At 39.1% G+C, this 24,352-nt stretch overlaps 1 protein-coding gene across 2 annotated transcripts in view; it reads left to right on the plus strand.

Moving 5' to 3' along the window:
- Positions 1–24,352, plus strand: part of sorcs3a (sortilin related VPS10 domain containing receptor 3a) — a 208,659-nt gene that overhangs the window by 110,126 nt on the left and 74,181 nt on the right. For both annotated transcript variants that reach the window (XM_053328447.1, XM_053328454.1), the window contains 2 exons: positions 4,054–4,153; positions 12,943–13,101. In XM_053328447.1, coding sequence (XP_053184422.1) covers positions 4,054–4,153; positions 12,943–13,101 — 259 coding nt within the window. The remainder of the gene's footprint in view (positions 1–4,053; positions 4,154–12,942; positions 13,102–24,352) is intronic.

Below are 24,352 nucleotides of genomic sequence, written 5' to 3' on the forward strand. Positions count from 1 at the left end.
CTTTTGCATGTACTGTAATCGATTATGCTGTTTAAACACTGTACCCCTACAACATAGTAGTACCAGTGTGGTAAGTCTGTTTCATGGTCACAGACTTACTGAGGATCATCGACTCAAAAGAGTCTGATTTAACATCCTGAGTCAAATCTGCCTTAATCTCTTTTACTGATAGTGACAAAAAAATTCCAGCCGTTATCTTTCACCACAAGGCAGAGACAGACATTAATTCTACAGGCAAGCTCACAAACTGCTTGTCTAAACAGAAATGGAAACAGGTTGCTTTTTTGCAGAGAGCATACTGCCGTTGTATGTAGAACAATCAAAGCAGCAGCAGTATTTCTTCGAGAAATTGTCTTTGAGAAACTTTGCCTTTTTATTTCTGCACGCACGGCGACCAGACAGAACAAGAAGTAAACAAGAGTCTCAATGGACCGAGCTGATGGGGAGGAAATGACTGAAACGTATGTCAATGAAGTGCAGGAGCTCTGAATGAAAAGCACGGTGTGGGTAAACATTGTAATCATATGTTGATTATGAGAAGAGGTTCATTCCTGTGCAGATTCAATACAACCTTCGTTCTTTTGAACAAAAAGCAGGCCGCGCTCCTCTCATCCCTCAAACTTAGAGTTCTCTGTGACTAGTGCAACAGCGGGGATGCTGATTACAGGACAGAGCAAACGTTTTCCCATCAGCCCACGAATGGTGATAGTCAATTTGTCCCACAGCAAAACAGAAATGGCCTTGCATATTGCAAAGTCTTTAAACAGAAAAATGTTTGTTACACAGGCACAGTAGAGCTGCTGATAAATACTTTAATGTTGTGTGGGATATTTTCTGGGCATAGTATATCAGTGTATAAGCTCTATATTGCTGATGACATAGCAACCATGAATGTGCACGAATGACGTTTGAAGTAAATTAATAAATATAAAGTCATTTCAGTCAGCTAAAAACTCTCAAATTGCCACACATTCAGCACTATTTACTTATTGCCCAACCTTAGCTCTGCTTTTTATTTCTGGACATACATCAGTGGTCACCAACCCTACTCCTGTAGAGCTACTGCCCTGCATGTTTTAGTATCTTCCCATTCTAACACACCTGATTCTAATAATTAACTCTTTATCAAGCAGCTGAAGCTTGTCAAAGGGCTTGATAATGAGATAATTATTAGAATCAGGTGTGTTAGAGTGCAGAGATATCTAAAACATGCAGGGCAGTAGCTCTCCAGAAGCAGGATTGGAGACCACCGACCTAGGTTGACAATAATTTACTAAGGCACTAACACTTATTCTTTGCTGTGAGACACTGACAGGAAGACTGAGGTGTCACTCAATGGTTTTACGAGGCCTACATCTGTTATGGAGGCAGCAGTGCCTCCAGATACTTTCCTGTCTGATGGTCACTGGACAGGCTCTCAGCCTGAATAGATACTACATCCAACCTATTCTTGTTGTAGTGAAGAATTTTGGTGGGTGATCTAGCCAACATAAGTTCTGTATACTACACACACCCTGGGGTTTATTAACAGGGGAAGGAGGATTTTTATTATCTTGGTTTAATTAAAACCAGTATCCTTAATGAATGAATCCTTAATAGTAATTAACACAATCTTAAAATCAGATTGTAAATGCACAGACAACCAATGAAGAGAAAATAAGAACAAACAAGGTCCCAGGTCTTACTTGGGGTTAAAAGCTTGGAAGTATTATGCCTTTTTAAGGAAACAAGGCGCTGCAGTAATTGATGTACTATGAAATATAAGCGCGGATAATCCTCTCTGCAACATCGAGAATGCTTAAAAATACAGCTCAGGTCAAATTGAACTTGTCAGTTCCTGAAGACTTAATGTGATTAGAGGGCCAAGGGCAGGCCAAAGTTTGCTGGAAACACACTCAGCCTCTAACAAAGACTTTCAGTTTGTCTAAATGTAACTGTAGAATTGCATTTGTAAAGCATTATAGATACTAATTGCTTTTGACTGACCTGTTATGCAAAGTGTAATTTAATGCATGTTATTCACCATACAGTGAACAAATAATAGGTCTCAGTAATTAAACGTACAGCTCAACAACTTAACATCCCTCTCACCCCACTGCAATAAAGAGTAAAATCACCAGCTTCATACAGGACTATTGTACAGACTACACATTTAGAAATTTGCTTGGGATTATTGTCCAGAGGCTGAACAGTGGTCCCATGTGGAAACATAACGTACTATAAACTATGTACCCTGTGGAGTTTTCTTGTAAACAAACATTCAGCATTTCTCACCAAAATGTGTTGTGTGAACCCCTTCTAGAATGAATTTCCCTCCCTGTAAAATAGTTGCAAAGCAGATGTTTTAGAACATTTGGAAACCTGCACTTGTAACATGCTACACTTGCTCAGGTTTCTTCTCATGCATGTACGGGATACAAACAAAGTAAGGGCCTGGACATAGAAATGTTGCTCCACAGCGCTTACAGTGGTCAAATCACTACACGGCACCTATAAGCACCAGAAGTGGGGTTTGAGCTTGTTTTTTAACGTCAAACTCACCTGTGACAGTCCACACGAATACAGTATGTTTCACATTTTGGGCACATTTATGCTGAAAGCTAAAAGGTCTTAGAAGGACTAGTACACAGAAAGACCAGTGTCTGCTGAATGCTGCTGTTATAATCTATTGCTTGCTGGGTCATTCTGTAGCCTTGACAGTACCTTGACCATTTTCCACTTCCATTTTCCCGTTTATTTCAAAGAATTTGACGTGGGTGGGAAACATTTCTTTTGACATTCTGCCACCTCCTTCTGTACAACCAGTTCATTTCCTATTTCCTATTGATTGAGCTTTCTCATGCTAGGTGTCACATTTAATCTTGGTCTGCATTTTGAGACCTGACATCTTCATCTTTGTCCAAGCTATCACCGTTTCCTTTTAAGACATCGAAGGACATGCATTATGGTGACTAGATGAAGGGCTAGGTGAGTGGCAGTAGTGCTAACTCAAGTTATGCCAAACACAACATATGTTTATTTGTTATTTATGAAGTGTCCAACAGTGTAGTTCACTGCCCTGGTTCTAAATCAGGATCTTTCTCAGTGCAGCGCTTCTCCCCACAGCTCCACTTTAATATGCTGTGGAAATGATGCTGTCTGTCTGACTCATTATTGTGCTTTGTAATCATAGCAACTACTGTGTCTCTGAGAGGCATTCAGGAATGAATTTGAATGAGAGAAATCTCTCTGCAATTTCACTGAAAGCCAGTTTCCAGTCAAGGAGCGCAGGCAGACTGAGCTGACTGAAAGAGAGAAACTAAAATAGGTATCATCTTCACTTTCCTCATAACACCGTGAAGTAGACTGCAAATCTAAATGGGAGTTATGCCATAGTTGGTGGTGGGTGCTCCTGTTCCCATAGAGAGACATATTTGAAAATACTGGGCACATGAATGCAGCTTTCATAGGGGGAAAAAAAAGCAAACGGAAAAGCGAGTACAGCCCTGTAAATGCTGTAATATTCTACTTGAAGGCAGATTTGGTAGTTACTAGTGATGATGGATTTCTGTAGAGTTTCTAGGGACTAGGCTGGCTAACAGGCTCATTCCCACTGTTAAATTATTAAAGCCCATGGGCTCAGGAACATCCACATGTTTTTGCACTCGTCATATTTTATTTCATAGTAGTCATTGGGAGAGAATTAATTATTTACCGTGCTTGGTCCCTAGACATACTCGAATGGTTCATATTTGTTGGCAGCCATAGATGATTGGTTAACCTTCTCTTGTTCTATTGCCAGATGTTTCAGTCCTGCCCAGAGTGACTCTATATGTACAATACCATACCTGCCTCTCTCTGCACTCTGTTTTACTGAAGGGTGTGATATTGCATTCTTTTTCATCACCTCAAATAAATATGATTTGACATGAATCGTGCAATGTCCTGGTAATCCTCAGTCTGTTTGTTTACCCATTAGCTTTTCAGCAAACCTTCAGTCATCTTGTGTCTGGTTTATCTACAATAGCCTTTGGCTGTTTCTGACTGTAATCTCTCTTTATTTCCTCCATTCAGATCTACTGACTATGGCTCCACATACGAGAGAATGAATGATAAAGTCGGATCTAAAACTGTTTTGAGTTATCTCTACGTCTGCCCAACTAATAAGAGAAAGGTAAGATGCTGCAAGTGTTCATTAACATCAACTACAAAGACAAGGTTTTTTTTTAATTAAAAATTATATATGATCCTATTTTAGTGGAGTGCCTGCCTGTTTTCTGATTTGCTCCTGTCTCAATTTGCTGTTGATACTTTTTGCCATCAATGCTAAGTCAAAGTTTTATGTTTACCTATTGTGTTGATGAATTCAGGTACTGTATGTTAGGGCCTGATTGATGCTGGGTTTTCGGGGCCAGTGCCGATACCGATATTAAGTAATACAAAAATTCTGATATCGGTATATTGGCAGATAATCTTATATATACAGAATATATACATAAACACACTTTTTTTCTTTTTTTTGAAAAAAATTACATCAGCACTCTGAAACAGTAAACTTCACTGGGAGTTTAATGTGTATATATTATAACTTGAATTAATTCATTAATTGAAAAAGGATCCAATATACATAAAATACTGCCTGTATATCTTTAAAAAAAATTGACTCATATCAGACAGTATAAACACTGCTACTGCTATCTATGATATAGGTTGACCAATATATCAGTTGGGCTCTACTTGTATAACACATTACATTTTTACCACACTTAGTTTATCAGTATAACAATAGAGCTAGGTCATACTCATACCAATCTGTTGAATTATTCCAGTCACTTTCAATGTGCAGTTTTTCTTGATTGGTGTTAAATATAAGTCAATGTAACTCTATTTCCAGCACAAATACTTCATATTAAAAGCAGATGGGGGAAATCTTTCTTGTTCTCGCTTGTTCCAGGCTTTTAATTTGAAACATTTACTAGAAATGTTGAGTTTTCTTCCCAGTAACTTCATGCTTATTGTAAAAACAGCAAAGTTAACAAGGTTGGAATCAATTCGTGAGTGAGGACTGTGTAGTGAGAATTAACCGTTGTACTGATGGAATAAGCGCTGTGGAAGTACTAGCTATTGGAGCTATTAGAGAACAAGTAATTCTCTATTTTTACACACCTTTTATTTGAGACTCAGCCATTATTTGAAATGGATTTGGGTACCTCTGGTATACAATTTTCTGTGGATATTGTGTTAGCCTGCGGCATTGCCTCTCTGCAAGATACAAGTCGTGAGCAATATTACACACAGGATTCAGGTATATGTATTCTTTCCTACATAGAAATGTTTCTGCAAACCACCCACATAAAGAAGTCAGGCACAAATAAAGCACTGCCAGCTGCCAGCCGTCTGCCAACTTCTTTCTGCTGCCTGAGAATTGTGTCAATTATGTTTGACTTACTAAGAATTTAGTTAACTCATCAGTATATGGTTTACACTTCATTTCTACCATCTGTCTCAGTTTTAAATAGTAAAAGAAGCATCTTCACCTCCCTGTTATTAAAAATCTAATTCAGCCTTCAATCCGACTGAATTTAACTGTGCAGGTAACTGATACTTCTAAAAGATTACACTCATCTATGCATCACACACTCTATATCCACATATAGGAAACACTCTTAACCCCTTACACTATCCTTTACTATGATTCACAACTCACAGTATCAGGCAGTAAATTTGATTTGCCCTTGTATGTGGTGAACTCCACCCGACTGGTGCTCCGAGCACAATTTGATAGACAAGTGGAATCGTAGCCAAGAGGTCAGAGTGCTGTAAGCAGCCCAGTTACAGCAATCTCCATCTGTACACCAGACTGCCTCTTGGCTGTTTCTGAATCAATATGTTTTCAATACTGTAGTTAAAAATAAGACCATTAGCTACATATATATATATATAAAAAAATACTAATTGACCAAATGTTAACGTCCCACTGCTAATTATAACAGACTGTATGCATATGGAGGGAAATGACATTTGCATAGTGTTAAACTGATCTGTTCCTCTGGTAGCATAAGTGTTGGAGATATTACTATTACAGCTTTACAGGGAGTTCGACATGACAATTAGTCGCAATAATAAGTCCTCCCTGCTGAGTCTAATAAGTCTTTCTGAGTATTTTCAATGGATTTTAAAAGCATGTCTGAGCTATCACTCAAGAACATTTGCAATCAATTAGCAATTTACATGAAATTAATTTGAAAAATAATGTAGCATATAATGGATAATTCGTAACTTAAAGATGTGTTATGTGACATGTGTAGGCCTATTATAACTCCAGCAGACTAAAAGCATTAAGAAATTAACTCTTCTTTCTGAATCGTAATGCAACTTCATAACTGCTCTCACTATCATATTCCATGCATCTGTAAATTGTCAACTTTCTTGTTACACCTTAGTTTTTTATATTTTTGTTAAGTCTTTGTATGTATTTGTCTGTATTTATTTCCTCTTAAGTTTTTATGTTGTATGTCTTACAATTGGAGGGCCACTCAACAAGCCCTTATTGGTTTTATTGGCTATTAGTTAGTTATTGTTCTCTTTTCTTAATCTCAAAAAAATCTACATGTATTTTTTGTATTGTGTATTTTTCTTCATTTGGAATTAATAAACATAAATAAGACATAACATAGTCTTCCATTTAAAAATTAAAAATTGATTACATAAGCTATACTTGGTCTAATACGACCGATAGCTAATGCTGGCTAATGTTAGCTAATGTTAGCAAACTTTAAGTTAGCAGTAGAGTTTGGTCATTGACTTTATGACTATTCTAGACTTGTGCCACTGCTACATTTACATACATGGTCACATTGAACACATACATGTTTCAGTGGTTTTATCTCAGTGGTGAAACACACTCTACCTCCACAGAAGACAAGAAGACATGTTGGATATGTTTCTGCTTGTGGTTTCACTACACAAGTCACGTTGTGCCTTTCAACTGCTACTCATGGCCACAGACTAGTTACATAGTTGCTGTAAAAAAATTATAAAAAGGCCATGACACAGCAACAGAAAATCTAAATAATGTTATTTTTGTTGTATTATATGCAGGAGAGGTAGACATGAAATAATTATTTCCATTGTTTTGAATGCAGACTTGTTTTTTCTACAGAATAAAACAAGACAAATTGATGGCACTTTGCACACATTCAAGGACCCATGAAAATTTGAAACCGTAGGACATCAGCATAATGGCGTGGCAAAGAACAAGTCATGGCCACCTTGTAATAGAGTTGAGAATGTTTCTACAATACTACAGGTGTTGCATAACAACAACAAAAAGATGAAAAAAAAAGTTATGCTGGCTTCAGGTTGACCTGACTGGTCAAATATAAAGACTGACAAAAAAATAAAGCATGATTGCTGTGTGTGACACTGAAATGCTGGGAGGTGCTCAGGTTGATCAGCCTCACTTTTCCAAGGCTGAGCCAAGGCACTGACCATGAACACGTTTGCATGATGCAGTAGTTAATAGGATCTGTTGAGCTAAACCATGACAGGGAGAGGAACAGATCATAGCCGGCGCTGATTGCTCTTCATGACTCACTCCCCCCTGTCTGTTTTTATGTGGTGAAAAATTTAATTCCACATCAAGGGCATAGCAGGAATATAGTCCTTTAGATTGTCTGTCACTGATGTGACATACTTTTTCATTTTTACTTCAGTTATAAGACTAGATAAACTAACACTAATAACACACCAGGGAGAAAAAAAAATCACACTCAATTCACACAATATACAAGTCAGTGACAAATATGTTTTAGCAAGATGAGCAATTCAAAAAATATGTTAAAATATCGTCTTAAAAGCAGCATCAGGTTTGTTAATATGTACATTTTGTATTTTTGTTGGTTTTATGTCATTTAAAATGACATTTGCACCATTTTTTTACCAAAAGTAAGACTGAATGCTCCTGAAAATGTCAAATGGTGTAACCACAAAAAAATATTATATATATATATATAATAATATTTAAAACACTTACAGTGAATTCAAGTGTATTACTTCATTTTAAAACATCAAATGAAAAGAAAAAAATATGTATTTCGACATTTATATTTTAAAGCACTTTGTCAATATTGAGCAGGACATATCCGAAAAACACCAATTTTTTCTACATTAGTTTTGAAAAATGGTTAAAATGAGTTAAAAACGTAGTGTTGAGTTGCAAAAGTGGATTATATTTATTCCACATTTTAGTTCACATGTATTTTCCTGTATATAATCTCATTTTTATGGTAAAATATTGGTTACACCGATTGACACTTGCTGCATCACATCATTGACCCGTATACGATGTAAATAACACCTATAGGAACAGCACTGTTCTGAGATCAGTTTCACCACACGTATGTAGAATGAAAACAAGACATTAGATCCTTGATGAAACAATCTGAAGTAAAACAATGTTTTACTGCGTGCATGTTACTGTGTAAGTGAGTCATGACATCCAAGAAGTAGCTATCTCATGAGAATATTTAGCTTTAATGGTTGACCTCTGGCTCAGCCTATGGGCCAGTTCTCCCTCTGCACCTTATCTCTAATCTAATTATTTCGATTTGCCATCCTCTAGATGGATGAAAGTTTGCCTGTATGCTGGCTACATTCCTTTGTAGCCTTCTTGCATCTGAGTGGCCTTATTTAGCATCCGTGTGTGTTCTGCCAGATAAAAAGAGATGCCCAATCACTCACTGTAAGATATAATCGTCTGCTGCTCTTTGAAATATTCCTTTCAAACACAATAAAGGAATCATTATATGTCCACTGCAGCAATTCTGAGAAGCATATGTAGAATTTTTTTTTCTTTTACATTGTCCAAGGAATAAGCTGCAGCTGTGACCTTTTACAATGTCACATTATAGATCTGAATGATAGTAATGACATTTAGTGCAAAGCCTCTGAAAATGACACCTCCCATGAATCTTCTCAGCTAAATTTTGATGTCTTTCTTCCGTGCTTGCTCAGTGTTCGAACAGCTTGATTGAACGCTTGGTAGATTAGGTTAATTTAAAAATAAAGACATGCACGCTTAAAATGCCATTGAGGAAGCACGACAGTGAAAACATGATAGCTAAATGCGGGTGATTAAGTCTTGATCCATGGTTAATGAGCATATTGCAGCGATAACTCTGTTAAAACCTTCCGTCAAAGACACACTAAGCTCAATTGATCTGGTGTGACGTGATTCATTTGCTGCGGGGTGCCCTCCTTCCCCCTCCCCCTCCCCGCGACCCCCCCTCCCCCTCCATCTCTGATCCATACCTCCACTTACTTCATGATCTGACAACTACCGGCTTCTATCTCTGTGCTCCAGCTTATGCACAGCTCAACATCAGGCTGATAAAACACAAAAGGTTATCCCTCCAACCCCTATCGATTTACCATTGTTACCCTCCCCAACCCCCCCCCCCCCCCCCCCCCCGCCCGCCCCCGCTTCCTTCGAAAAACGAGCGGACGCTGTGAGCGAAATCTTAATCGCCCCCTTTATGCTGATGCTATTGGTCTCTGCGATTTTGGAAGTGAGTAATTATTGTTTGTGGGTGATTGTTTTAGGAAGGCAGGAGCAGAAATTGGCTATCGTTCCCTGTAACTCCACCTTTATATCGGCTTTGAATTGTTTGCAGGAGTTCTTTCTAAATCGCAAGGGGGACAGACAGAAACAGTCTGGTTTACGATAGTGTGTAAGGTCGGGGGAAGTAATGTGGTTGTTTTCACACTTACATGGCAGTAAGTGAGTAATGTGAATGTGATGATACTTTCTAGGCTCTGTTCCCAGTATTAAAGAAGAGCATTGTGAGCCTTCCTGAGTCAAGGCTTGAGAAACAATGAGCATAAAGAACTGCAATTGAAAGCTATGGAGAGTGTAACAACACTCAATCAGTTCAAGGCTTAAATAGAGAGCATTGGTAGATTAATTAGATTATAAAATGCATGTGCAAAAGCCTTTTCAAGGCATTTCTACATTTCTATTTAACTACTACTTACTCTAATATTCTAGAATATGATTACTGCTTAAAAACTGTAAATTACATCTGACAAGCCTCTACAATACTGGCGGCTATCAGGAGGCCTTGGCATTACACAGTGACAGGTAATGAATGGCAAGATGGGCCAGCCAGGGCCAATGAGAAATCCAGGTTGAAAATGTGCTGCCTGTTTATTGGCTCTTAATGAAAAACTATTTATCTAAATCACCACCAGGGAAGGGTTTCTGGTTAAATCTGTGGAAAGAGGACTAGCATTTGTGTCAGTGACAAATGCGCTGCTGTTTTTCCAATTCAAATAGAATGGACGAGAGAAAATGCAGCCATTTGGTGCCACAAGCGATGTCACTATAACCCACAATCCTTCAGCACGATCCACATAGAGGCATGGATGTGTGCAGATTAAGCTAGATGAAAGACTCAAGTCAAGTAATGCTGCTTTCAGACAGTAGAAGACTGAACATCGGATTTACATGTGTCAGATTCTCCAAACTGGGGTGCACCTGATCTTGACATTCACGATAACATGTAATAAATCTTGATGAGATAAAAAATGAGTCATATCTTGACCATGACCATGATCTGCACATTTTTTTAAGTACAAATTGAATGACTTTTAAGATTTTTTTAATATCTCTTTAAGTCAGAGGTGTCAAACTCATTTTCATTCAAGGGCCACATACAGACAGAGGAAGGAGAAAAGGAAGGTAGGGAAGAAAAAAGGAAGGTAGGAAGAACAGATGGAAGGAAGGACAGATGGAAGGAAGAAGGAAGGAAGGAAAAAAGGAAGGTAGGAAGGACAGATGGAAGGAAGAACAGAAGGAAGGAAGGAGAAAAGGAAGGTAGGAAAGACAGATGGAAGGTAGGAAAGACAGATGGAAGGAAGGACAGAAGGAAGGAAGGAAAAAAGGAAAGTAGGGAAGAAAAAAGGAAGGTAGGAAAGACAGATGGAAGGAAGGACAGAAGGAAGGAAGGAAAAAAGGAAAGTAGGGAAGAAAAAAGGAAGGTAGGAAGGAAAGACAGATATAAGGAAGGAAAAGAACACAGGAAAGAAAGTGGACCGGATTGCTCGCCTCAGTTGGCCGGTTCTGGCCCGTGGGCCACATGTTTGACACCCAGTAAAAAATAACATCATCACTGCCGCAAAAGAATAAGACAACTATACTGTATACATAGGTATGAGTTTTACTGGAAATGGAAAAAAGAGGCGAGAAACGGGCACAATCAAGATAAGCACAACACTAAGTTATGTTATCATTTATATATGGATAACTTTATGCTTTTATTCAGTGGAAAGATTTTCTGCCACACAGTGGTGGAGAAACTACTTAGAGACTTTATACTTGTATCACAGCATAAAATACTAATGTCACTTCAGTAATAGTATGCATGATTATGTTCTAAGTACATAAGAAGTAGCAGAAGTAAGAAAAGTGTCACATGTGACTGTTGTTCTGATACATAAAGTATTATGAGACATATAATAATGCAAAAGCAAGATTTGACTGTTGTAGTGGGTTGAAATGGAGCCCATTTATAAAGGACTGTAACTGATAATTAGTTTAATTATAGTTCCAACTGCTGATTATTTTTGACTTTAATTAATAAGTTGATTGGCGAGTTATGTAAAATAATCAGAAAATAATGATAATAATGATAAATAACATCAATTAAACAAATATAAGTCCAATTTAAAGCCTTAACTCCTACAATTCCAGATATTTTAAGACTTTTTTAGGATCCATGGGGACCCTGTTGACATTTACAGTATTGTGAGGGGTTTAATCATGACTATGTAACACAAAGATAAAGTTATATGGTACAACATTTCAAAAAACAACAATAACTTTACTACTGTGGAAGAAGTTTGGTAACTTGAGCCTGTCCTGGCTGCACTATAGTACAGTTTGAGTTTGGTCCTGCTGCTAATTTAGCTCAGGTGACAATGATTGATCAAATCATCAGATCATACATTCAGTACATCACAACAATGTAGAAAAAAAGAGGTTGAGAAGAGTAGAGACTAGTGTGCAAGTTATAGTCGATATATATAGTCACATCTCCACCCTCCCAACTGTCCACAAAACAATTAAATCAGCTTTAATACAGAAACAAACACTAGATTGTACATGCCAGTATGAAAATATGTCCATTGTCCAATTTTCTTAAAATATATTACACACCTATTCAAACACCTCCTTTTTTTATTCAAAAAGGAATTCCTGTGACCATTGTATCTGCTTCCACAAAGACTCTAAATGTCATTAGCTGAAAGAAATATGCATTGAGGAATTCCTGCTCTTATTGAATTCTTTAATAACTGTGATAGCTCTGGCAGAAATATCCCAAGCATGAAATTAGGGCCTCTACCACAGTTGCAATGTTAAAATTTGAAATTAGAATTTTATTGGAAGGAGAAATGCAAAGAAATGACATGCTAAGGGACTGGCTGATAAAGAAAGTAACATACTGTATGTGTAGAAGTTAATTGTAACTCGACTACATGCTCCAAAACCTCGCTGGAATATATTACAACCAGCCTGCGTCACGTTTTATTGCTGGGAACAACCTTGATCGTATTTTGGAGAGAGATGATGAAATCTCCCAGCGTTCACCTCGGAAGTGCACAGGAAGAGCCACGGAGCCGTCGCAACACAAGCGCCAGAGTCACACTCATGAAATGAAGTTGGAAATCTAGCAGAGTTGTTTGCCAAGCGTAAACCTGACGTGTGCCAAAAGCCAGGCCTGTTTTCTGCTGACGCTGCCCCCTCTGCCTCTAACATCTCTCTTCTACCTTCTCTCATCTCCTTTCCCCATCTCTCTACATCTTTACTCGCCCTTCAAACCTTTTCTTCTCCCTCGTCCAAAAAAACCTCACACCTATACTCCTTTCCTTCTTTCTACTTCTCTCTTGTCTCCTTGCTCTCAGATTATGGTGTTGACTGATCCAGAGTTTGAGAGCAGTGTGCTCATCAGCTCTGATGAGGGAGCCAGTTACCAGAAGTACCGCCTCACTTTCTACGTCCTGAGCCTTTTATTCCATCCCACTGAAGAGGACTGGGCCTTAGCCTATAGTCATGACCAGAAGGTAAGATCGTGCATAATGTCATCTCTTTCTTTATCTTTCTGTCCTACATATAGTACAAGGGTCCATGCTTTTCATCTATTTAGCTAATTATCTTGATAGTAGAGTATTTATTCATTGTCTGAATATGAACAAAACAGTGGTTTGAGCCTTTATTTCCATTAAATAAAGGGAAAAACATCTTTATTTGAGAAAGGGTATTATTACAGTCCTTTGTTTCTCCAGTATATTCACCTATTATTTAGGTGTATATTACTATATTATAGAAAGAAGCCTGTCTTGACAGTACTGACCTTCCAGGAAACAGACAGAACTGTCAATGTTTTTTTTTTAAAAGCAGGACACCAGCACAAATATAGATATGTTATCTTTAATTATTTTGACACACACAAAAGTAGCCACCGCCAGTCACCATGTCGAAATTTTCTGATACCATTGCACCTATTACTTTGCAGAGATTTATTTATGAAACTTTAACGTAACAGTTTCCATAAAGTTCTCATACAGTAGAGAGTCTTCCTAAGAAAGCAGCTTACGTCTTATTTTGACCCGTGCATACCTGGTATTAGCACGTGATCTGTATATATTTGGGAACATTATCTGGATAGTAACATCTACCGTAGGAACTCTTCGTTATCTTGATTCTTCCCACGTCGTGCCTGGATGTCAATATGCAGATTAGCTAGGCAGGGCTGGCTGGCTGGCTTGTCAAGAAACATGGCAAGTTCCAAGTCAAGGGAGACAACGCTTTAGATATGCAACATTCATCTTTATTTAAGGGAATACTTAAAGCTAATGCTACGACTTTAGCTTTTGCCAGGCTTCCTTAACCAAGCAGGAAGAGGTGGAGTTATGTGATCTCTTACCTTCTTGGCTGGATTTTCTTCTAAGAATGTGGTCACACTGTATTGATTACATTTACACCTGGCTAAGATCCACAGTGAGAGCCTTCACATGTTGTCTGAACAATTCATCCGGGTTTTTACTTATCCTGATAGGATATTTGTGACACAGTTCAAAGTGTAAATGGTGGCATTAACAATATTTTGCTGTTCCACCAACTAACGTAGTCTTCAGACCAATGTGTTTCAGCTCATGACAATCATCAGGGTCATCATAAAACACATTATAAACAGAATGTCAATAAGGTAGTTAAAAGGTAGGAAAAAAATGAAAAAGGGTAAAAAAAATAAATATATATGTATACACATATAAACAATTATGTGCATCCAGCCATTTATTAGCCAACAGGCTATCTACCAACATAGGTTGGGTATATAGTCACTTCAAGACAACCATTATCCTAGAAAGGCAGGGAGGCAAGGGGAGTTTCTAATCAGCATTGGTGTAAGTAATAATTACAAAGTTGTTCTGTATACTACAAGTGTTATTAGAGCTTTAACATTTCAAGCCTTCTTTCCCTTGTCCATGCAACTTGAAAGTCGATGAAGTTGTGTGAGAAACCTCTTTTCTGGTTCTTTCATTGTCAACATCTGCAGCAAGTGTTGAGTTTCAGCAGCTCAACAGCTGCTTAACGTTGACAGAGCATTGAAACGGCAATGGATCAGAATGACTTAGTCAGTGAGAACAGTACTTCTGGATAAGAGAGAAGCTCAGAGCCATGGAGTGGTGAGGAAATGTAGGTTATGCTTAAATCATTGCCTAAACCATAACAGTAAAGATGCAGGTAATTTGTTTTTCCTCCAGCTTTATTTGGAACTGTCCCATTTCGTTAGAGCAGAGCACAGCTCCAGCTATGTTTTGAGGTCGGCTGTTATTTTGAGTTTTGACTTTTATTTCAGAGATATTGGAATACCAGTCTATACCGGTCTTCGTCATAGTGTCACCTTCACTGGACTTTGTCACACTGTGGAGCTCTGCACACCATCATCACACAGTGCTATAAGATTGTAACCAGCAAAGGTCAATGGCTCTGTCCTTAGGGCCAAAGTGATCTCCCTACAGGGGGAGGCATGGTGCGGAAGGGTGATGATTGGTGAACAGTGGTGGCCGTATCAAATCTGACAACGGCAAACCTTTGAAAAGGTTGTCACCGCATGAGCCAATGTCAGGCTTTTTCTTGGCAGATAGGAGTTATAACAATGGCCGAACAATTCACATCATCATGCATACATGAATTCAGCAAGTTAATACAGTACCAGTACAGAACAGCAGATTATATTTACTATATTAAGGTTCTTAATCTTTTTAATTGAGTGTACTTTAAGCATTTAAATATTATGATTCTGGCTAATTGGGTAATATTTATATATAATATTTCTTTTTACAGAATCCTTCATTCTTCTACGACCTCTCATCTACCTCTGAATCAAGAAACAAAAAAGGTCACAAGGACCATAATTTTAATTTGAACTCCATTATTTTGCTCCAGCGTTTTAACTCAGTGTGAAGCCTCAAAAATTCTTATGCTGCTATTTTAGAGTAACTATTAGGATGAACAAGGTAGCCAGGTTCAAGAAGTTCAAATCCCTGTGAAGTCTAGGTAGGAGTATAGTTAAAAGAGAGGTGCTGTCTGCCTTCAGCCAAGGTTCTGGGCACGGAATTATACTGATGGATTGCTAGGAGTGAAAACAGCTCATCAGTCACCGTTGATACATTATTCCAAAACAGGCTTTCCTTAATGTTAATTAAAAACAGCCTTTAGCAGCTTACAGTTTCTACAAAAATTACAGCATATACAAAGTATGAGGTGCACCTGCTTCGCTCCGTGAAATAGACTCACAAGATCAATGGCGGTAACAGCTATTGATCTCAATGATTAAATACATCTCAGTCATGAAGGTGGGATATGCATCAAGCAGAGGGAGTGTTCAAGGCGGCAAAGACAGAGATTTGGCAACTAGACGGTAACAAGGTAGTCGAGGTCATTGCGTGCAATTAAGATTACAGTATGTGCTATGTGAATATGACTAATGTGGCTTTAATTTGCATTCATTCTAGGACACTTTGGCACCCAAAGCAAAGGGCCCAGACGTGATTACCACCTCTGCTAGACCCATTTTCATTCCCCTCCTTAGTGTGTCATCTACATACTGCAACTACCTCCCCACGGCTGTTGTTGCAAATAAAGAATATGTTTTTCATCTAGTTAGTTAAAAGAGGTTTACACAGATATTATTGGTTGCTTAATTTGACCTGATTTCCCCTTGCAGCCCCTGACACTTCATCTCGACAGTTGAGCCAGCAGCAGGAAGCTTTAATATGCTCATTTTCAGCTTGTAACCGGCTAATAGTTTTCAGACTGGGTCACTCTGAATTTAATCAGCTATAAGTTGGTGCTTAGCTGTGGTTAACCGCAGCCCAGAGGACTTACATTTGAGGCAGGAGTGAAACTCTTTAGTAAGACATCATATCTGTGTGAGTACAAATAAGCTAGGGTAAAGTATTTTGTTGTAATTCTCGATTCTCTTATAGGACTTTAAAAAAAACACAATAACATTCAGGTCAGGTCAGACCCCCTCCTCGAGTAAATGGAGATATTTTTAGATTTAGAACTCTCACTGACCTTTCCAGGCTTATCTCTTGACTATGAGGGGTTTGTGGAGACAATTACTCATTGATGTAATCCCAAGTTGGCTTCTGAGAATAAGGCCAATGTTACCGCTGCCAAGTGAGTGAGTTATGTAAACAGCCTGACACAAGCGAACAGTAGAGAAACAAAGCTGCTCACATAGAATAATAGGAGTCGTCTTCTTTTATTCCCTCTGAGCTGTCCGGTAGACTTGGTGTTAGCATATCTCACTTCAAATCAGTTGCCTTTTTTTATCCGTTTTGAATAAAGCCCAGACAACAACAGGTGGGATGTGCTAATGTCACTTATTCATAAGAGACTCCTGTACCCTTTAGCTGAATTCAAAGCGCTAATACTTCTACTGGCGTGTTGACAGATACTCATTAGTGTTTGAAGGATACTACAGAGAAATCCATGCCTCTAAAATAAAGGAAGGAGATAAACATAAACCTTTATGTCATTTGCTATGGAATCGCAGGGATTTGCGAGCAGATCAAACACGGCAGATTATTACCGTACCTCCCCTCACGACTCAACAAACTTGAGAGAAAAGGCCGTGACTCTCTAATGGTCTGTGTGGTGATTAACTCATCCAATAATTGCATCAGAGACGAGTACAGTGCCGCACACTGTAATCACAAGTCATTTTGCAATCTGCTGTTCGATGTAAATTTCTGACCTATGACTGATGGAGTATTTCTGTAGCTGCTATTTGTCATTAATCATAAACATATTTGTTACCAATGTTAGGAGCTTCTATATCCCTTACGTTATTAAAGCAGCTTTGTGGTGTTGGACTGCGATAAAGTCAACTCCATCAAGTGTGTAAAGTAGACTTTCTTTTATACAATTCTAGCTTTCAGGCCACTGTCGAGAAACCCTTATGACATCACCATGGTTATTTCACAGGCTGAATAGTGCATAAAAAACTGTCTGAGTCCCCGTTTACTTTAGCTTTTCTGCCTTTGTTTACAGTCATATCATATTCTTGACATTTTAAATGATTTGGATTCAGCTATTCCACAAATAAATCAAGTGACTGACATATTTTTGTTTTGCTCTCATGTTCTAAAAATGCTCCTGTCAGGCGCCTGTTGTGACTTTCCAGCACTCCTCTGAACAGCGGTCTCTGGCACGCGAGCACACACACACACACACACACACACACACAAACACACACATTCAGAAGGTGTATTTCCTGCTGGTCTGCTCCACTCTGACCAGCCTGAAGAAATACAAGTCGAACACTGACAAATTGAAATTCCCCCTCCTCGTATTTCTTTTGAACCCTAAACACCAGAGCAGCAAATAACCAAAGTTGCATTTTAGAGAGAGAAAAGAGGAGCCACAAGTGTACATTCACACTGCAAGCGTTGAGTTTAACGAGGGACATGGGGCTTTCATGGTTCAGCTCTAACCTCATAAAAAATCATCCACACGGAATTGCGCAGCGTATTCATGCCGCACCGCAATTGCATTACCCTAAGACGGCACAATACAAACCCTAGGTCCAAGCAAACATTTAATTTGCGTGTTTGTATTTCTACTGGAGGGGCAGCTGCTAGAGCAGGGAACTGATGTCTCAGCGGCATTACTGAGTCTCAACTGGAACACATATGGGATTCATCCAACGCTCTCCATGGCACTGAGCTGGCAGCCTGCTACAGACGGAAGGATTAATGTCATTAGTCAGGTGATAGATGGCTCCAAGTGAAACAGTAATAATACAATAGATCATGACTAAATGATCATAGAAGGAGCTGTCTTTGGCAGGTTAATTCTAGAAGTGTACTTGATATTGAAGAAAAAAAGCACTTGCAGGATCATAATCAGTTTGTGGAAAAGCACACCCCTCATATACAACATATGCACTATCAAAACATTATTACAAGCCTCAGACAGTTTGTGTGGGCGGTGCATCTGTGCAAGTGAGTGTGCATATGAAAACTTCATGATATGAAGTTGAAATAGAGTGAGATAGCAAGAGATGACACCGGGTCAAGCATGGCTTGATTCATCAGGAAATGTTTGATTGTGGTTTTGTTGTGTCTGGTATGATGAAACAGGGAACGGAGCTCCGAAATCAAAGGGAAATTATGGATACAGTGAAGCAGTGATGGCTACGTGGCAAAGAGAGGCAGGCAGAACAGATGGAGTAACTCGTTCTGATGGAATAGTAATCCGTTGTCAAAACAGCAGATGGAGGTGTGCTGCCAAGCCGATGGTGGAGTGTTGCAACAGCAATGAAGAGAAGAAACTTTTCGCCTGTGTTGCCCTCACTAAAGATTTTACTTCAGTCTTTATATATAGCTCATTGATTTCATGGGAACAAAGCCACAATTGGACAGTGCTCTGTGTGCTTTAGGGCTTTTTTGAGTGAGTCTTTGTGTTATTACCAGGGGTGAACTAAGCATCTTTCCAAAGCACTGTACTTTTTAAAGTGAATATGAAGCAGTCAATAAAGTTAACATGATTTACTAAAAGGAATTCCTCTCTAATTAATAATTATGTAACAAATATGACAGACATTGTATCGTTGGTTACATGGGTGACACCAGCTTGCAATACTATAACCTCAAAGATAGAGACAATGAAAAATAGAGACTGGGGAGCCACGGGATAGTAGAACACACTAATGTGTTGCTCCTGGATTTACAAATGAGTTTTATCGGATTAAAATGAACGAAACAGGCTATTTTCATAAACTGCCAATGTAATAGAGAACAGTCCTGCTGTGCTGGCTAGTGGCACTAAACAGACAGAGCCATCCAATGGGCACTGCCTGCAGGGTTTGCAGTCAACGTTTTTTGGAGGAAGAGTACATAGGGGAGAAGACCTTTGAGTCAGGCAAGCCAGTGGTTTGCCAGACCAAAAGAACAAAGCCTGAAGTTGCTCTATATTGGTTTCACCGCCTATAACATGTGCTCTACTGACCACCCTACATACCCTGACAGTGGTACAGAGTCATTGAATACATCTTCCACTTCTAACAGCAGTTTTTATGAACACCGGTTGCCTACCACCAACCTCGACCCTGACTCACCTAGCCAAAAGATTTCTATAGCATCTCTGCAGAATAGCATTTATCTGAAAGGAGCTTAGTTGTACAATATTGCGAACAAAATAACACAACATTCAATTTGAGGTGACAAGGTGACCAAATGAACCACAACCATTATAAACTACTGTATAATGTATTCACTTAAAACTCATCATTCCACACCATACCATACATAGGTAGATTTCTCAGCCTGAGAAGGTTACCACAGATAATGTACCCTCTAAATATTTTTTACTGTGACTCCAGATTTTCAAAGCAGTCAGTCACGCTTATAGACACTCCAGATTTTAGACTCTGATAAATGGCTTATAATATGTGATAAATGGCTTGTGGCACTATCTTGTAGTTGTAAGCAGATATAAGGGGCCACACACCCCTAGGTTCAAGGTTTTACTTGATATAATTTAAATTGCCAAATTTACATGGAGACAGCACCAATAAGAAACAATATCAACCAAGTAAATTCCTGCTTTATCATCTAATGTTCTAGCCTGTATTGTAAATGGGCCTTGTGTCAAAATGTGTCATTTCGTTCTTGACCACAGTCAAAAACTCCCATCAATTTATCCTCTAATCTAACACTCTCTAACCTGGGGACCCCTGATAGATTAATCTGCTTCCCTTAATAGTCTCAGACCAGGCAATTACCTGAGGGCACAGTAGTACACTGGTATGCTGCATTTTATACCACAGTGTTATTATTTCATTATATCAAAAGATTGTGCAAAGGTCTCCTTTGGGAGGATGGCTTGGATGTAGAGACCAGCCTCTTTGCCCTTGGTAACACTCTTTGTCCTCTGAAGGTGTTTAGAATTCACCAGCTGAAGGAGCACCCTTTGATATTTCAACATTCATCTTAACCTTTATGTGTCTCTTACATGGCCGCTGCTCTCCTTGAGCTGTGTGGGCCTGTCAGTCCACTTTTAGTTTCTTCTCAGAGGAGAAACATAGCTGTCAGGTGCAGGCGATAGAGCAAAGAGGCTGAAGGTGAGGGGGCTGTTAGCATATAGTTGTGTGTATGTGTGTGTGTATGTGAGATAAAGGGGAGGGTTGGGGTGAGAGAAAGGTAGGGACATAGGAACAGAGGGAAGGAAATGAACCAATAAATGAAGGCAAATGAAGATTGATGGATCATGCTTGAATTCTTATTAAACAACCCATCTCTATCTGTTATGGAGGCTTTGCTGACATCCTCCGTTGGCGCGGCAACAGATGAATAGATATCAGTTGATCTGTTTGTTGGCTTGTTTATCAGTTTTCAAACAGGCCTGCGGTGTATTCCCTTGCCGTCGGCCCCGCTGACGCTGCAGCCGAGCCAACCCCTGATATGACACGCAAAGTTAAAATCACTTCTTAGAATCAAACTCGTTCCCTTTTATCACACTGACAGAGGTAAGAATAAACACTTTAACAGTTTGCATATTTCTGTTCTGTGGGGGGTGATGTGACAGTTTATATCATTCATTCCTCTTCTCTCTGCGGTGGCTGGCAGCAGGAAAAAATGCAGGTTTTCCTCTAAGCTATTCTCTCACAGCAAGGAGTCAAGGTGTATGTTTTGAGGCTACAGGCAATTATGACATTTATTTTAGTCACCACCATCTCATGAGCAAATCTGTCAGTGAATGGAAACACAGGGCAGCAAGGGGCACAAAACATATTCTATCAAACTTTTACTGGAAAGTAGTATTTTTGTCACCAGCTCTACGTGGCAGAAGAACGAATTAATAAGAATAAGTGCTTTCACTTTCAATCCATTTTTGTACAAAAGGAAGCCCCAAAACTGACATTATTGATTTTTACTTTGCAGCTCAATAGTGCTGGAAAAACACTGGATTGATTCAAATCAAATCAAAACTAACATGAAAAAAATCATCTAAAATAAAGACCCACTGTATTTACTTGCTATTTTAGTTCAATCTCACACAGGCTCTGCCCTCTACTGGACTCTCTGGGTAATACACTCTCTACTCGCGCACCAAAATTTGCACGTACATAGTCAGCCAATCAGAACTCACTTATCAATTACATGTGATGCTTTGCTGCAGCTCTCACCCTTCTAACTTCGAATCTGCTCATTGATTTTATCTCTCCACCAATGGAGATGCCACTGGATCAAGCTTGGTCCTGCCTATTGTGCCTTGACTTCATCACCACCACCAATGGACATCTCTTCTGCTTCGTCTCATTCAGGACCACGCAGAGAGCAGCATAATGCAGCCACTTCTCTGCGTGTACTGCTGAGAAAGTCATCTGATTCAATGCCAGCAATGGTGGGACCATTTTGACAGCCTGAGATAGATCTCTGCATCGATGATGAATTCCCTATTTCATTTGGTGCCTCACTGCCACAGGATGCCTGAGCTGACACTGTTCCAGCAGCTTTGCAGATAGACAATGATGTCATCCTCACTGACTTTCGGAAATCCACCTCCAACTTCAGTTGGTTGTGAATTCCCGGAGGTTATGGCCATGGCAGCAGAGCTTGTAGGGCTTATACTGCCTATTCTACCCAGACTGGTTAGCAGACCAGGGGAAGGCTTATTGCTCAACCAGCCTTTGTTTCGCCTCCACTCCCAGACATTTGGTAGCGTGTTGAAGCATTCATGAAGGAGCCACTGAAAACGAAGCAGTCATGAATCTGATTTCCTTCCAGAAAGTGCAGGACCACAGGAAGACAGGCTTTCCAAGTGTCATGCACTGTAGCTATCCTACTGGCAGGCGGGTATAAGGACCCCCAAGCTGTGGTTCAAGCGCATTCCACATGGGGTGTTGCAGCATAGTTAACATCATGGTCTATGCCTTGTCTGTTAATAAGGTTCTATCTCTCAGACATGCTGCTTTTCGAGGTCTGCACTTGCAGGGGAAACTTAGTAGATGCGTAGGTGCGTCCCAATTTGCCAGCTTCATACATGCAAATTTCAGTGGGCAATTGTTTGGAGTAGATTATTACTCACAGAGTCCAGTAGAGGGCTTTGCCTGCTTGTAGAACTACGGTTACTGTATCGTAACCTTATTTTTTTATTGTATCACTGGGTCTTCATTGGCAGATATAATTTGCTCTGTTGTCATGGTACTGCAGATGTTTGAAGTTTCCATGGTTCTGAGAATGTTCTGTCCATGTTCACTCAAGGTTGGCGATTCCTTCTTGACCATTGTTGAAAGCTCCAAAATTAATGAGAATACAAACCTTGAGTTGAGACTGTTTTATCAACTGCTGCTTTCAAGGTAAAACATGTAAACCTAACCCCATAACCTTAACACAAACTTTGAAAAATATGTTTTGTATTTCTGGCTTATTCATATATTTAATATTTTTGTGGCTATTATTTCAGCCTGAATATGATTGACAATAACATTTGAATGCACATGTTTCCTGGTATTTTCCACAGCAAACATTAGCAGCAAACTGAGGTAATCTCAAGAGACTAAGAGTCATAAGTGCAACAATACCATTTCTTTCTCTTATAAATCCACCTCAGGTAACATAAAAGAAAATGTTTTTGTGGATTTAAGTTGATTATGCATTATGAATTATTCAACATGTTCCAAATGCAGAATGACTCCTGTTCATTGTGTTTTAGTGGTGGTAAGGTTTTGCTGATGTTTGTATAGCACTTGCCAGAAAAATCAACGCATGGAAACTTGGTTTCCTCTGGTCTATTTGCAGTTATTATGCAAAAATAAAAACAATCATTATTATTGTTGTTTCAATGGGTATTTTTCCTTTTATGCCTCCTTATTTCAGTGTTGCTATAGTTCTCTTTGGGGTAATTTGACTAACCTTGTATACAATCAAACAAAAGCCACTGATTTTTATTAACCTTGTGTAATATATAGTTCTTTAGTCAAAAAGGTTCCCTCAGGGTGTGACCTGTTTGTTTATTACCACTCCAAGACTAGTATTTTAGGACACCATTAGTAATTTACTAATTGGAGTGTGAAATTATAGGGAGTCTTCCATTATAAAATGCCATTGCACAAATAGGGAGGAGAGGATCAAAGATTTATGGTTCAAAAGTGCTGTGTTACCAGAAAAAAAATCTCTGTGCAATTTCCACCTCCCTAGTCTCAACCCCATTTCCCTTTTCCTTTCACAATCCCCCTAATGATCGTAACAGGCCTTGGAGCCCATAAATCTGAACAGTAGGGAAACTAAGTGTCTCATCATTATGCAGCCTCCACCTATCTGCTCAAAGAGCATCCATGTTAGGCCCCCAGGACAGAAGTAGCACTTGTTTAAATCTAATCTCATTTCACCGAGCTCTTCATCACGTTTTTGCCACTCTTGCACCCAATGATGTCCCCATGCCATATTGTTGTCTTATGTGTAATGGGAATAAGCTGAATTACTCTTCCGCTTGACTAATGGTGATGACTGAGTTAAGTTGACAGAGTCATTTTCAGTTAAGGTAATGTTGTTGCTGGCACTTGTTCCCTGAAGAAGTTATGAAGTCTGCCAGGAGGCTTCTGTTAGACAGCCATCACCTTGGCAAGATTGGGGTTCAAGTGTACATCTGTTCATGTCTGTGAATAGTACAAGCACAAATCTATAAAGCCATGTAACATGACATTGATCAAAGTAAATCATAGCTCAGTTCGTTGTAAGGGTGTTTTTTTCCTCCTCAACAACATGCCTAAAGCAACAACTCCAAATTAAACAA

Source organism: Scomber japonicus, chromosome 2, assembly GCF_027409825.1.
Source record: "Scomber japonicus isolate fScoJap1 chromosome 2, fScoJap1.pri, whole genome shotgun sequence".
Classification (NCBI taxonomy): Eukaryota; Metazoa; Chordata; class Actinopteri; order Scombriformes; family Scombridae; genus Scomber; species Scomber japonicus.